Source organism: Temnothorax longispinosus, chromosome 5 (assembly GCF_030848805.1).
Source record: "Temnothorax longispinosus isolate EJ_2023e chromosome 5, Tlon_JGU_v1, whole genome shotgun sequence".
In the NCBI taxonomy this organism is placed as follows: Eukaryota; Metazoa; Arthropoda; class Insecta; order Hymenoptera; family Formicidae; genus Temnothorax; species Temnothorax longispinosus.
The window spans coordinates 4,209,881-4,227,010 of NC_092362.1; the positions used below are offsets into that span (position 1 = coordinate 4,209,881).

At 44.5% G+C, this 17,130-nt stretch overlaps 1 protein-coding gene across 1 annotated transcript; it reads right to left on the bottom strand.

The window, feature by feature from the left end:
- Window positions 1-1,469: 1,469 nt before the first annotated feature.
- Ato (atonal) lies at window positions 1,470-7,374 on the bottom strand. Its single transcript, XM_071777859.1, has one exon. The coding sequence runs from the start codon at window positions 4,275-4,277 to the stop codon at window positions 3,405-3,407; it is 873 nt and encodes a 290-aa protein (XP_071633960.1). The 5' UTR covers window positions 4,278-7,374; the 3' UTR covers window positions 1,470-3,404.
- Window positions 7,375-17,130: the final 9,756 nt, after the last annotated feature.

Consider the following 17,130-nt stretch of genomic DNA (forward strand, 5'->3'; position numbering starts at 1 on the left):
TCAAATCATCATGTTAGAGCTGTAATGAATAGAAATTTTCTCTTTAACTTTCTGAGAAGATAAAAAAGCTTAGAATCTCCTTTCTGAAGTCTACACTAATATGCCAGCGTGGTTTAAAGAACACTCCTATCAACTAAACGCGCATTTCCGCCGCATATTTCGTCGCAATCCCTAATTCCAATCACTTAGATATCTCATCCATAAATTATTATTCAGTCTGTCCGCGGCTGTGCCCACGAAGAAGAGGGGCCCAGGAGGAGACACAGGTGCTGCGGAGACACCGGCGCGGGGGCTACCGAATGCGCGGCCGGCATTCGACAAATTTCGACCGGCCGATCGTGGTTATCGCTCGATCCGGTCGCGAGATTGCGCTATCCCGACGCTTAATCCCCCGTCCCGGTCCCGATCCCGATCCCGAGGACCGCAGATATTCGGCTGCGTATTCGGCGCGCGCGTTAGACCGTCTCTCAAATAAAGCAATCTCCAAGATCGGACAACGACGCGGCGGCGGTTTGTCCCTTTATCCACCTCCCCTTCCCGCCCGATCGCGAAAGTAGCCATTGCGCTGACCGCTGGCCGCAGCCGGACTCACCCTTTGTCAGAAAACAGAGCCTACTTGACAGAGCGGAGGTGGTAGTCGACTCCGCAGAATTAATCGCCTCGGGGAATATTTACGTTCTCTCGTCCAAAAGGGCCTGTCCCATCGCCTGTCTCCACCTCTCTTCTTCGCTCCCACGACGGTCCCTGGGTCTCCCTCGGTATTCCTCCTCCTTCTCCTCCATCGTGGAGATCCTCGCGGTTAGATGCGACCGTGAATCGGTGCTTCGCAATGACCACTTACGGTAGTTTGATCTTATCGCGACTAAGACCGCAGCGGGGGCGAAAAAACGTTAAATGCCAACGTGACGAAGCGCGAGAAGTATAATTAGCTTCCTGAATATTTTAATTAATATGTTTCATAACGCAGGGAGAAAACTTGTGAACGCGCTATTAGAGAGATTATAATTAGATCTTAGGATCTCACATTGAACGTGTTAACAATTTTAATTCCCAAAGTTGTGGAATTTTTAAAACAGATCCTATATGTATTTAATGTAATAATTTTCATATGTACTTAGTTATAATAATTTCTGTTGCAGCGGAATTGTAATTAAGCTTGTTAGCTTAGTTACAATGAATATGTGAAATATGGGGGAAAAATTTTTTTTATTATCGGCAATGTAATAAAGCAATTGGCAAAACGCGCTTCTTCGGGAAAAGGGATGTTGCAGTACAAGTTAGCACTTGGGGTTTCTCGCCGTTCTGGCTGAAAGGGATGCTCGTGAGTCTGTCGGTTTGCGCACGGAAGTTTGCTCTATCGGCCAAATAGCGTTAAATACGAAAAGGACGGAGGCACTTCTATTGTCACTGGAACACTGGTCGGTTTATGATTCTCCAACAGTGTTGACTTAGACGCCGCATCTCTTCGTTTATCGGTATCCCGAAGAATTTCATATTTATCTAGCGTTTACGGAAGTTCACGCTTATATGTTTTCACACGCGAAACTTGGAAGCCAAACTTTATGAAACTGAAGCTATCCACTTTCTTAATTGTTTAAGGAAACGAATTGCTTCAGTTGCACAAAGTCCTAATGTTCTTATATGTATTAGTATTGACTGTTATAGTCGTATATGTATAGTACATATCTTGATGACGAACGATGAATAACAAATTACTAGTATATTAGCTATCACTCTTAAATAAATCCAAGAGATTCTCCGAGGAATTAAATGTTTCAAAAAATGTTTTCTGTCAAGATATTAGAATTGTCACTGTACCAAATCATTGTCTATATTTTTTACATGTAGCATAAAAAAAACGATTTCTCAAAAGCATAATTTTTCTCGTCGCAGACGAGAATGATGGTCGTTCACTATTTTTTTTAATTTCACTAAGTGAAATTTAAAAGCTTCATCCGCTGAAGGAAGAATATATAGGCTGAGAATGTGTAAAGTGCACACGCAGGACGCGCGAGAAGGAAGAGAGGGAAGGAAGGAGTCATTGCCGAAGGAAGAAGTCTGCAGGTTCTCAAATTGCGATGAAACCAGGCACCGACGCGTCGCGCGGGTTTCATATAACGACCGGACCACCGATGGTGGTGCTGCCCATCTCTTTTGCTTCTTCGACGGATACTCATCCATCCATCGACCCCGACGCGCTGGCGAATTCTTGCTCCGAGGAGTTGCGTGGACGCACGAAAAGTGGATCGACGTCGACGTCGACGGGGACAAATGCGACGGGGAGAAATGCGAAAGATGATGACGATAACGGATCGCGCGAAATTGAAAGTACGAGAAACAATATGGGAAGTTAGATCTGCAATCGAAATAATTTTAGACATTATATGTGATACGATGTCGCGCAATCGTAGATATTTAGAGGTCGAGGTATGTACGCGGAAAATAAAGAAGTGTCAAATCAAAGTTTATATACTCGTATATACGTAAAACAATCTAAAATCTTCTAGAATTTTAATTTACTCTTTATTTCAATCCTTCTTCTTGGTTAAAATATAAATTTCATTCAAGCAAGTTTTCTTCGTTTAACGCAATATAATAATCATTTCAAGATTATAAATTGTTGCGTATATATGAGTATATAAGTCTTGATTTGACATTTCCTTTTTTTTCTGTGTAAAATTATTGTAGAATAGTTACTGTAGAATATAGTTTTATTTTGTAAAAATACAATCGCGTTTTCAGTCTCGCAAGAAGTACAGCTATATATATGCTGTATTAAAAATAAATTATAGTATACACAGTTCAGCGGGCGATATGATACAGCACTTAACGCTAACTAACTTAAGAGACTATGATACAAAATTTACAGGTTTATTTACATACGTATCGTTAATATTCTGTATGAGATCGCTGTTATCTGTTATTATCACATTTTCCAGTATATTATGCAATTGCTATGAATATGAAATAGCTTCATGAGTTTCAAAAATTTGGAAAATGTTGAAAATATTGACAAATATTATCAAACATGATTTCAAAGCGATAGATACAAGTCAAGATAACTGTTCATTCAATTGGTCAATTATGTACGAACAATTTTTTAATTTAAAGGCACGTGTCTTAGATGCGATAATATTAACTGCATTAGAGAATAATCGTTCTCCAAATCTCTATATTACGTAGTCAATCTACTACTTTCTATCTTTCTGATATACAGTTTTCACGTAGCGCTTACGTTAGCAATTGGCTTAGCTTCGATCGCGGCAGATTAAATAATGTCGAGAGAACGAACTCGCGAATCACGTATCGTTCGATCGGCTTCTCTTTGCCGAGCTTAGAGAAACTTATTGGTTTCCGGTATCGTGGCGAACAAACGCACTCCCTCCTCTTCCTCTTCCTCTTGCTCACTGCAGCAGGTCGTAAAGCGCGGTGATATAAGATTGAGCCATCTGCAGGGTCTCGTATTTCGATAACTGTCTATCGTTGCCCAGGGACGGCAGGTAAGTGCGCAGCCTGTCGAACGCCTTGTTCAGATTCTGCATCCGTCTTCTCTCGCGCGCGTTCGCGGCCAGCCGGCGTTTCCTCACGATGGTCGAGTTGACGTACTTGCCCCGCCTGCGTGGGTCACGTCCGCCGGAAGTGATGTGCGCGTTCTCCGGATGATCCGCGCCGCCACCGTCGCTGACCTCGTCCGCGTCCTCCTCGCTGTCGCCGTCCAACGTCCGGTCGGATAGGCCGCTGCTGGAGTTGCTAACGACGCTGCCGTGGCAGGATCGCGTTTTATCGACGTCCAGGTTGATCGTCTCCTCGACGTCCTCGCGCTCGCCGTCCAGATTGATCATCTCCTCGGCCACGAGGTGGTCCATCGCGTCGACGCGCAGCCGCTTGTTCCCGAAATTGTCGCTCAAGCCCAATGTCGTCGACGATCCCCGCTTCGTCGTCGCGTTTCTCTTGTCCTTGATGATCGAGCCCAGCAGCCGATACGTCGGCGCGCTGTTGACCGTTTCCGGTTCCGACGAGATCGACAACGTAGTGGCGGGACTGACGGAGCGTAGACTGGCGGTGGGGCTCGGGGTGTGCCAGCCGTCGCTGCAGTTATTGCTGTCGTAGACGAGGCTCTGCGGCACGGCGAGGGTGCTGACGGGCGGCAGGCCAACGGTCTTGCCCGTCGTCTTCGCGTAACTCGGCAGGTCCAGGTACGCGCAGCTAGGCACAAGCGGCTCGTCCTCGCGCGGCGGAAACATGTATCCGTAACGGAACATCTCCTGCAGTTCCATAGCAGGATTTACGCGTTGGAACAATGCACGCGCGCGCGCGCTCGCGCGACTACTCCACGCGAAGAGCGAAGGATCCCGCGCCGCTCTTTTCTTCCGCCGCTCGGAAAGATCCTTTCACTGAAACTTCGCACTTCGTTGAACGGAGAACGGGTGGAGAACGAAGAATCCGTCTCTCCTCTTGTTCCGCGGCCTCGCTCCTCTTATCGGAATCGCAAATTGATACGAACGATATGTCGAAGGGCACGATGATACTAAGATTGTCAACGGTTAGAAGATGACTTTCTCGCGCGTCGATCGATACGTCGAGTCGAGCCACGGGGTGGTTCTGAAGCCGGGCGGACCGGCGTCGGGATATTTATGCGTTCGCGGAGCGAGGCACCCTCGCGTAGCACGTGCCGGGCCACCAATCGTGGCCGAGCTCGGTTCCCCACTTTACGATTGGTACCAGGGCCCCGGACTCGGGGTACGCGAGCGGGGGCCGCAACAGGTGGCCCGGCGCCTCCGTCGTACACGCACGATCTCCTCGCACATGGAGCTCCGCGTATAGCCATTAAAGTCATAGCGCACAAAAAGATGTAAGCAGAGGAACTTGAGTAGCGAGTGAATGAATCGCGGTCAAGCATTCTCGAAAATGCGAGTTAAGCTCGGTTGCAGTCGGATTGACTTGCTGAAGTTTCATCTTATGTTACGCGTAATGAAATTTTCGTGAGCTCTTCGCGATGTACTACATACGAACACGATTAAACGAAATAATGATGAAGGGCACCCTCTTCGTAATAAAATGCTTGCTGTCAAGGCACTTCCTCATTCTACGGTAGATACATGTTCTTGCGCCACTTCAAGCGCGACACCGGAAAATTGCTCTTAACATGTGCGCAAGGGAGAATATGCACCTTGTGGTCAGATACACAACGGACACTCGTGGCAGGTGGAAAATATTGTATTAAGTATCGCAATTGGATCACCTTACGAATTTTATATAACTGTATATCCAGGAATGTAATTTGTTAGAATGCAGGGGATGTCATAGAAGCGAGTTTTGCCATTTTTTTCAATATTTTTGTTGGAAAATTAGATAAGTTTAGCGAAAATTCAGTGCGAAGAGAGTCGGTTTGCCTCCGGAACGTTTCGTCTCGTAAAAACTAGGTAGGTTTCTTGAATGTTTCATAATAATTGAAAAAGAAATCCTTCAAGTACACGGATCATCACAGCCGATTGTTTTAAAAGCAAATAATTAGTTTTACATTATTACCAAATAATGTAATAATAGACCCGCTCAGCGTTATTACCTTATTTGGGCATAAATTCAGCACCAACGTCTTCGCTTCTTATTGGATTTTCAAAGTAAACGTAACTTAAACGTTAGCTTTACGTTTCTACTTTATAATTAACCAAAGCAAATTTTTATGCAAATCTACACAAATCTATTCATTATTACTAATTATTATATCAAATGTAAGAAAAAAAATATTTGTATTTTACGACAGTATCGTGAAAAAATTATCATGAATTAAATCTTGATAGATTTCCATGGTTAATATTGTATGCAGTATGCAGCTGATATATACGCGCTAGTAATTATCCTAAGGAGCGATTTGTAATCAAAAACGCTTAATCTCTAAATATGATCTGAAGACAGATCATTTAGACATTTTCCGGAATGCAGCAACTCTGTTCGAGCGCTACGTGAACCGGGAGAGATCGGCAGACCCCGGGTTCGCCCGGTTTTCCCCGAGATAAAAACGGATCGCGTCTGCACAAAAGGGTGCAAATACTTTAAGGGCGTAAGGTCCAGTTACATCTTTACTCGCTCAATTAGCGAAAACAGGTAGGATAAAGTTTGCGGCGACCGCGACACGGTGGTCCGTGGCAACCCGATCTCTGTCATTCCCCATTCCGAGCGCGCGCAGCCGTCTTGGATTTCGGAGATCGCCTCACAGCCGCCCGAAAATTCTTCCTAAGTAGTCGGAACGATAATCCTCTACTTAAAAACCTTCCGTATCTTTTCGGCGGGGACGCGCGTGCAAAATGCGAACGCGCGCGTCTCCGCGGCTCGACGCGCGATTTCGTCTCGCGTGTTTCGAGATATGGCGAGGCTTAAAAAAAAAATGCAGACTTGTGAGATAAAAGGAACAAATGGAAAATGTAAAGAAAGAAGAAATTCTTGATTTTCGTAATTCAACTTTTCGAATTCTGGAATTTTAGATATTGCAATTTCTTTGCTTATTATACTTTCCTTACTTTCCTAATACTTTTGGATATTCGTGAATTTAGATTTTCACGTTAAAAGCCTTCACACTTGACATTTTAAGAATTACAATTTTTACAATTTTTCTGTTAGTTTAACAAATAGGAAGATATTTATAAAACAAGCGTTTTGTAAAATGAAATATATGTGTGTGTAATGCATGTTTTATATTATACAATATTTAAAAAAAATCACAAATCACGTATCATACATTATCAATGATACAATAGGTGTCTCAAGTCACTAGATGACTTTAAGATATAATGTCCCTTAGGTTTCTTACATTAAAACACTTTTTTTTCTCGCGGATAGCTTATATCGGCCCCAGGTGGTTCGAGATTTTTCTTGCATCGCGTCCTCCTTACAGTTTCCAATATCCCGCGCGAGATATTCTCGCTTTTTTTTCCGTTCATCAGGCGCAATTTAAAAATTGATCGCTTTCATCTATTATCATCTCGTTCCACGGATGGAATTGTGGCGGAACCAATAATTAGGACGGCGAAGCGTAAGTCTGGCCTACCTGCCTCTCTGCCCTTGCCCTAATCCACCTATACATATATATACGTATACCTCCACCTTTTACCTTTGTATCTACCTGCCCGTGACGTCGGAGTTGCGCGCTCAACCCACTCATTCCGCTGCGTGTCTGGACTCCTTGACTTGCCAGAAACTCGCCGACGCAATCGGAACCGGACGAGATAACGCATTTATCAAGAAACTGCTTTCCTGAAGAACCAAAATTACACGGCTCATAATTCGATTCTCATGATTTGTACAAATGTAAGCTGAGAATGCAAAACTATATAAGACACCACGAAAAATACTTTTACGTAATTTGAAATAACTATGTTCAAAGATATATAACAATCCTTATTAACGTGGAAAAAATATTCATATAGATACAAAGAAGATATATATTTAAGGATAATAAATCTAACAAATTATCGGTCAAAATTGTTTGCATATTGCTGAAGATATGAAAAGTGGAAGGACACTCAGACAATTCGCTTCATAAGTAAAGCGCTTTTGAGAAGAAGACATGCCCCTTTGATAACAAGCGTAAAATTAAGTAACGCGGTGTCCGAGATGAGGATTGCACGAGTCGTTGCGGGCGCGGCGAAGAAGAAAGAAGCGAAGAAGAGAAACTGCGCGCGAGAGGCGGCCCGCCGTTGGCGGCGCAGGGTGGATCCGCCATCGGGATACGCCCTGGGCGTGAGTCGAGTAATTAAATACAAAGTGAACTCATTTGTGGAGCTCGGTGGCAAATAACATGTTACCCGGCAACTAGCGGGTAATTTATGAGAGCGCCGTATGACGGCGGTCCCTCCGCCGGCCCTCCACGAAGATTTCCCATCCCTCGCGCGCGTTTTGTGTGCGTCTATCCTGTGCCTCATCGGGGCCCAGTCCGATGAATATATGCATTCAGAGATAGAGACGTGAGCTTTCGCGGACTGGACGAAATATTTCGGGTCTCGGAATATAATATACTTATATTTGGAGAGGGACGCCGTTTATTCCACCCTCGTCCTTACAACGATCGCCCTGCCGCTGTCGACTGACCAGCTTCCCCTCCTCTTCGCCACGACCACGTCAGGTACGTCGTTTCATCAATAATTCATTGAATCCAGCGTGCTGATAGATATGTTCTCCATTAGATCGAAAAGCGAGCAATTAACCCAAAATCATTATTGCTACCTTCCGAGAACGGATTGCCCGTCCTTCATAACTTGCAACTCACTTCTCGCCCACAAATTTCTGATTTTAGGCATTCCTTAAAATTTCTAGAGCACACTGGGGGAAGAATGTTAAAAAGATAAACGTAACTTAAGGGTACACATTGTACTCGGCACGTTTTTCTCGGAAATAAAACTTTTGTATTAATAGCCATTCATTTTTTGTATCTGTCTAAGATGTTAAAAAAATCGTCGAAAGTGATAGCAATAGCTTTTAAAAAATATTGCAACTATTAATTATATTATTATTTAAAAATATCAATGCGTCGCACAGATTTTAACATAATAATTACTTTTATTAATTGTCTCCACGATAAATCATTATTAAGAAAATTATAATTATATAAAGATTCTTCCCCAATAAAAAATGGCACAATGATAGATATATAAATAATTTGTCGCCAGCATTCGCCGTCTTCTTTTTTTTTAATTACTAAGTGAGCTACTGCTGATGCGTGGCGGGATACTCCTCGGCCCTGCTCCTCTCGTGTCTACAGCCAGCCAGACAGGACGAACACGAGTCCTTCTAGGCTTGTTAGGAGAGTGCGTGCCGCGCTGATTCCGGGAATACAATTACCGCATTATACGGTTCCGCTTTTTCAGATTCCTCATTTTGTCCTTACGGGGAGAGTGTGCTGTGCTGCTACGCCGCCGCGGCCGCCGTGTTTCGTTTCGTTGTGCTGTTGCCCAGTGATTCCTAAGCATGACGTGCGCTCCTCCATTCTGCCGAGCGCGTGAAACATTTCTCAAACGAGGCCCTCGTCGCCGTAACGAAGGCTCGAAACGAGACGAGCGATTGGCCCGCGGTGATTTCTTCGTCTCGAAACACCAATCGATCCAATCGACGTTTCTAAGGATCGTAATACGTGTATGCTGCACGATCGCCTGTTGAATCGGGTGCTCATTGACGTCTCCATAATTTCATTCAGCTTCAGATCGTGCTCGTTATTTTAGACACGTGAACCACTTGAAGCCTCTCCCCTACTCGATCTGCTATTTGCGAATAAAGACTTTTATTCTCCGTCGCATTACCAAATAATTGAAAATCAAATGGTATCAGAATATCAATGGGATCTCCCTACATTTTTTTCTGGTTCATAATACATCGCCTGCAAAGAAATAGAGCGACTTTACGATCACCGATAGTGGACGCGCGTTCGTCGAAGTCATAAAGTCGGTTCCCCGAGCGATCGGTATTCCATAGCTGACGACAGCTAGCGGCTAGCTTATACGCTTTCGGTGGTCAACCGCGACGTAGAAGCGTAACGATGCCACCGCGACGGGGGTGGGTCTCCGCTTCTCGTTTGCGACTTTGTGTCCTTCCCTGAAATCTGGGGGTCAATTAGCGATTACGTCGGACGAAATGGCATATCGGGACGCGCGCAAATAACTAGGCGGCGCGTCTCGGCCGCGGCGCGATCAGACGCACCAAAAACCACCGGGAAATCGTTCCCGGGGTAAAATGAAGTTATTGTCGATAATCGTCCGTCGTATCCGGAAGAACGTAGATCCGCTGTCCGAGATCCTCCTCTCGGTGGTCGCCGCTTTTTCGGCCGCCCAATACGTTTAGGGATGCGCGCGGTCCGTCGTTTCTAATAACGCCGCTCTCTCTCGTCGAGATACATGAATAATACAGCCATTGTAGGTTCCCATACAATTTCCACAATCCCAAAAATGTGTCAGCCTGATACAAACCTAATAGTAATTGGATTTATTACGTGTATGTTTATTTTAAGTAATTATCGTGGAAAAATCACGATCTGCCTACAAAAATCTTTACAAACCGAATCAAAAGAAGTTTATTTGTATGTTGTAAAAATTGACATTGATGATAAAGAAATGATTAATAATAAGATGATTTGGAAGCAATTACCATTAAGTTTGGAAGTATAAAACTATTCACATTTCATATGTAAATGGCAAGTAAATGTTCATGATAAGAGATCCTCTTCGCTAATGATCATATATTAGATACGCATGATTAAAGGAAACTCACGTGCGCCGACGGAGGAAGGACAATGGGGAGACAAAGGGTGCAATAAAGGAAAATGGTATACCGTCCTACCGAATGATATAGAAGCCGGGGAGAAAGCAGGGTCACTTGCAATCACCACCGACCACCCTTACGTTGTTTTTTAACATTCATGAAACGCGCCCGCGCGCACGCTGGCGTCGTTAATCGGGCGTAATATATGTATTGTAATATGGTAACGATCGGCGTCGGGCCGGCCCCGCCGCAGGAAGGTAGTCGTAATTAACTTAAGCCTAATAGAGCGTTTAGTGGAGGCTGCTTTGGGGTAGGTCCGTCGCATTAGCATAAATCATAGAGTCAAAATTCCTGGCCCGTAGGCGAGCGCTAGTTTATCATAGTTTAAAAATGAACGGGTTACCTGACTGCTATACGTCGCTGGTAATTACGACGGTGGATAATCCTCTCGGTTTTCCGACGAATTTTCCGCTGTGATCGAGCGCGAACGCGCTCAGACTTTTCCGAGCGCATCATATATCTGACGTTTAAACCGTTAAACTGTGTAATAAAACATCGAAATACAAAAAATATCAATCGTATTGCAGATCTAAATATAATAAATTTAAAATAATCGAAAAATCTTTTTAACGTTTACGTATCATTAAAACATAATGAATAAGATCCAAAATTTATTAGAATTTTATATTAAATTCATAATGCAAAACGTGATCTTTTTAAATTCTTTCTAAATCTTTGTTAGTTAAACCTTGTCATGAATATTTCTTTTCTTAATCGCTTTAATATGATCGTATAGATTTAGCTTTTGAAGTACTTGGATATTCGCCGGAATAAATTTTGGCCCGTCGCACGCAAACGGTACTCGACGTAATAGAAATGTAATAGCGCGGTAATGAGGTGTGCCAAAAGTACCATACGGCCCATCCGCCTTCAGCGATTCCTGGGCATCGTAATAAGCAAAAAAAAAAACGAAAGAAGCGAAAAGCGTTATCCACCTTATGCGTGCGCGGCTCTTCGATTGTGAGAACGTGAGATCCCGGAGCGGAGCGGGAGACAGGTCGTCGAACAACAGGATGCGCCACTGCTTAATATTCAAATATAAAAATTGAATATATAGTTACCGTTGATGGTTCCGCGGAACCTGTATGCCAAGTTTAATGCGCGCTAGCCCGACCTGTGTGGTCCCGCACACAAAGATATATTGTAGTTTATCGAATCAACTTTGCATCGAGGTTCCGCGGACGATGCAACCGAACGATACGTTTTATCGTCGGGTGCGATTACTTCGTCGGCCGCGATATTAGTATTACGCAGGATATAAAAGATTCGAAGATAACTACCTCTCTTAAAGGGAAAAAGAAAGATCTGAATCTAAAATTTGTAGAAGAGTCGCTCTTTGATTTTTCACTTTTATATAAAAAATTAAAATAAAATTGTGAAAAACGTGTAATTTGTAGGTAATAGTAATTTGTATCGGTATTTTGAAACGGCTTCCCAAGACTGGTCCGATCGGATCTCTACGAGCAGGTCCGTTCGATTAGCGCAAATTAGATTCGATTGCGCAACGGGAAAGTTAGCCGGGGAGAAACTTCGACCCAGATCGTTCATCTCTCGATCGAGCCTACTCGAAAGCGGGCAATAGCGTTTAGTCGGAAGGGTTTTCAACCCTTGGCTGCATTAACACCCGAGGGCCGATACGATGCCGCGCGCGATCCCGGAATCCCTACCGCAGAGGAGGTTCACGTCGGTTATAAAAGCCATAAAAATGCCCAGTTTTTGAGATTAACGTTGCCATCGGACGAAACGCCCTGGTTTCCAAGCTTTGGGAAAAAGTCTCGGCCAATATTCAATTGGGGCGCGATCAAGTTGTGGGCGGGGGGATATCTTTCCCACGAGTCGGGGTCCCTTCCTAACATCAACAGAAACGGACGTGTGCGTGCGTACGCGTGTGTGTAAATTAAAATTTTCATTTTCCATTATAAGAAAAACGCTTTGCAATATTTATTAGATAAAAAAATCAAAAGATAAATATCACGAAGTCTGGGAGACGATAGTTTCCCTGAATATCAGTCCGAATTCAGGGAAACTATTGCTTTGCCTCGAATATCAGTCTTGAAAAGATAATTTTACACGCGATCACGGGAGAAAAAAAAGAATAAAGGAGGATACAGCGGTTATTCGCTGATGATCGGTTATTTATCGGTACGGTCTACCGCTATCGAGAGGAGTTACCAATACTGCAACAATCTCGTTTGCGTGGAGACGATATATCCTTTGAGCAAATTCGTGGCCGCGCGATTTACACGTCTCTGCCCGGATCACGCGCTGCGCGCGCGAAAAATCTCGCACGTAAATGTTTCTCTCGCCCGGTACAATGCCAATGTTCCTGATTAGCGTCAATGACGGGATAAATGGGCTAAACGTTTTAACCATGTCGGTCGGCCGCGTCGCACAATGACGGCCGCAGGCGCGGCAGCGATTTTTTCGACGAACCGTCCGACGCATATTCCGGTCGCCATAGAAATGCTAACGCAGCTTAGAACTATCAAAAGGACCGCTCTTCTGCCACAATGATCCGGGCCGGGCGTCGTTCGACGATGCATGGCCATTGTATATATTGCCTCGCGTGCCATTCGACTTTCGCTCTCTCGCGCGCAAAGGGAATCTTACGAAATTTAGTAACGAGAAACTTGATTCCCGAAGAATTCCGGTCGCTGTCGCTGTCGCTGTCGTCCGGCATCGGAGAAGACGAAGGGAAAGGAATAAGTATATTCCACGCTATATGGTTCTCTATGTGTGAATCTACCGATCGCGCCGAAGGTCGTCGGCGAAGATGCGAAGACACACTTATATGCGAGGCAGACCTAAAACGAAGAAGACGATGACAAGACGGTCGAGAAACTTCGTTTCTATTTTTATGGGAATCCACGGAGAGGAAAATAAATGTAATCGATGTGTTGAATTTCTCGTTGCCTTTAATTAGTAAACCGATGTGTTTATAAATGGAAATTTTATTCACCGGCGTAGAATTCGTAGAAAGTTATTTTTTCCTTGGACGTTTTAGTCCACGAAATCTGCTTCTATCTCGTGTAGAAACGGATTTTGATCTAGATCTCGGCTTTTTAGGAAGAGACCGGATGAACGGAACTGCAGGATATGATAAAGAAAGCACGAAAAATTCATTCTATGGCGAAGTACAATGTATTGAATAGAGTACAGCACAGTTTAAGTAAAAGCACAATGTAGATCGGCCGTGCAAACATGTTTCTGTGGACACGCTCTCGTCGCCGCGCGATTAATGCAAATCAGCGATCAGCTTAACACTTTCGAGCTCCGACGGCCGTCTACAAGCGTGCGATGTGTAACACGTGTGAGACAAACATGATCCCGTCTCGTAATTATCCCGACGCCGCCGTAGTACCGTGACTGACTCCTAACAACGGCCAAGACGATTGTTCGAATCAAATTATCGCCCGGGGTCGGCACGCACGCCACGAAAATCGATAATCAATAATCTACCGGCACTATGCGCCCGAGATCGGATGCGTCTGCACGAAAATCGCCGCCGCCGAAATTCTGCACGAATATCGCGAAACCGGCCCCTACTCCGTAGGTATGTATACACGTGCATTCGTTGCACGATTTCCATAATTGGAAAGCGATCGCCGTGCCGTTTAGCGAAGGGCGCAAGGACGCGGCCGTCTAATATCGCTCCCTGCCGAAAGCATTAAGCATATATTTAGCATTTCAAAAGTAAAAAAGACCGAGAAGACGCGAAATGTATGCGCGGATTAAGAAAACAAAATAGTGTTACAATTATACATTACAAATATAATTTCATACAATGTTTATATTTGTTTCCCTTACGAGAGTAATGATACACACAATATGCACTCAACTGAGAGTACAAAATTATGCACGATACGTAATTTAAATCTTTCACAATACTATATTTCAATATTCAATAAAAAATATAAAAATTGTATTTTTTTTATATTTCAGTGTTTTGTGCATAGGTATGTGTTTTAATACGTATACGATTATAGAAACTCTACAAGCGTGTAATAAAATACAATATAATACATTATTTTTAATATTCACTTAATAGTGTAGTAAGGAATAAAATCATTCAAGTTCTAATTGTTAAATAAATTTCGTTCCTTCCTTCTATTACAATTTCTGCTCTTCTTTAAGTTATTATTGAGTATAGCAAGATATATTCATTATATCAAGTACTCATTATATTTTGCTTCAGAATACATTAAAAGTATAATATTTATGAAAGATCAAGCTAAAAGTTGCCATATTAAACGTTTTATTCCAGGATTTTAAAAGCTGCTGAAATCAAATTCGACCAAACATTTTGGAAATTAGAAAGCACGCTTTCACAGATGGACTAAATATCCAAGGTGCAGAAACGTTAATTCAGAAATATGTGTATCTTGCTTCGTAGAGACTGCACGATACGAGACGATCAGGCGAGAGAGAAAGAGAGAGAGAAAATAAGAGAAACAGACGGGCATAACGAGAGTTTTGTGTCTTTAAGCACGAAGGAGCCTCACCTCGCGTGTTCGTTAAGCGTGACGGTGCCGGCGGCGGCGGTGGTGCGAACCGTGGCGGCGGTGGCGGGTGATGGTGGTGCTGGTGGTGGTGGTGGTGGTGGTGGCGACGGCAGTCAAGGGAACGATCGGAAGCAACTTAAGGGCGGGGAATCGGAATCGAGGACTAGCAGCACGCGCCAGCCACACGCCTCGAGTCCTCCCGGGCCTCCTCTCCTTCGTCCTGGGCCCACGGTACCGCGTACACCTGGGACAGTTGGCAAGCGGGAGACAGGAGGGCCCCGGGATCGTCTACTAGAACGAGCCTCTTCTCTTCGGGGAATCGACGAATCGAGTGTCGGCGGCGACGCGCGATACCAAACGATTACCGTCGTGTCGCTCGTTATACGGTCTCTCGAGATCGACTCGCGCTCGGATATCGGGCCCCCTTTCCCCGATATTGCTTTCTTTCTCTTCCTTTAAATACTTCCGAGTCCCCGGATCTGCGTCTTCCCGGCAAACTGCGTCATCACCCTCCACATGATCCTCTCAATCGCACTATTTATATCAATGGTACTATTTTACTGTGCTATAATATGTTATTTTTAACAATTAAGAGTATGTCTAACGTTAAAACACTAACACAGTCGGGACAAAAGATCTAATATTTTGCGTTGAAGAATGTATCGAGATAAAGTTTCACTCAAAATGGATTAGGGTGTCCAACTTCCGTTAATAAAAATTCCACCAGCTTGTTTAATACGGTAACGATTGAGAGAGAGTCGGAGAGCGCGCTGACAACACGGTCAGGATAAATGATGTAACATCCTTCGTTCTCCACAAGTGCATCGAGATAATCTCTCCCGAGGAGAGCGGATCCATACGTCACGTGCGCGCGCGGCCGCGTCCGCACATATGTAAAAATGCCTAATAGCGGAAACGGAGACGCGCCAAAGTTTGGAGCTTACCTGATTTCTTTTGGACGGTAGTTTGGCGGGCGCGGGTAGATTAAACCCTCGAAAGAGGGAAGCGGGTGCGGAGAGCCTGCTGCTCGCCGTATGCTCTCCATATGGCCCTGTCGAGGGAGGACGACAGGGCCAACCCGTGCAGGATCGCGCACGCCTCGTCCTCTCACCCCCTCTTTTATATTGTATATCTATATATACATATATATATTGTATATATGTTGGCCTTTACCTTAATTCTCACTACCCTCGGAGACGACGGGGTTCGGGGGCCCGAGGGCCCGCGATATATGCACCCGTGGCTTTGAAGAAATCGTGCCGAATCATGACGCCGGAAATCATCTCGCGACGACAGTCGGTGCCGAGATGAACGGAAAAGGGATGCGTTTCTTTTTATTCCGAGATGCCCCCTTTTTGTACGACGTTGATTCGAGGTGAGGATGAAGAATTTTGCCAGCTGACTGTTTTATATTTCCAGCGATATTATAATAGCGCGATGCTATTACAGAGAGTGTCTGTGTGTCCAGCTTCCGCTGAATTCTGTCTCAAGTAAAATTTTGTGGATTCGCGGTGAAGAACTCGTTTAACATATATTCGTGAAAATTAAAGCCCTCAAGATATCGCGTCGAGTTTCTTTCGAGTGAGGGCGGAAAGACGTCAACGTCCCGTTTCACGTCTCTCGCGCGAGAAGCGCGTTAGCGGCGATGAAGCAGCACCGCCGCTTCTCGCTGTATTATCTGAAATTGGACGGACCGGACGGGTCGTGAGATTTATGAGAGCGGTCCAATTTGGGACGGGGGGGCCCCGAGATCCGCGCGCGGGATAAACGCGCGAATTAACGATTTTATAAACCGGTAAAACCAACAAACGCCTTACGAGGCGATCCGGAGGCGATGGCGCCGCCGCCGCCACCTCCCCTGATGCCTCCGGATGTGGGCGGCGACGGTGGGTTTTCGATAGCCCGACCGGACGTTTTATCGCGCGGTCCTCGTGAGAACCCGTTCAAATTTTCGTGAAACTTGCGTGTCGGCGTTACGTAAAACCCGTCGACGCACCCTTGCATTTCATTTCGGAGCCAATATATATCTTTTTTTGATAAATTATTCTTTTCTTTAGACGCTGAGGATAAATCCTGAAAAGATGATATAAGGAGCAATTAGAAATTTTGCGCAAATGGAAAGATAGCGAGGAAGAGACTCGGAAAATTATATTAAATAATTTAAATTAGTAATTTGTTTTTAATGTCATAGCTGACATCAGTTGCAGTGTAATCAGGCAATGATTACAGAAGAAACTAAAGAAGGCAGACTGCAAAAATATACGGGGTGTCGAATATCAAACCCCGCACTTTGCAACTTTCCCAGGTTCGAGGAAGGTTTTTC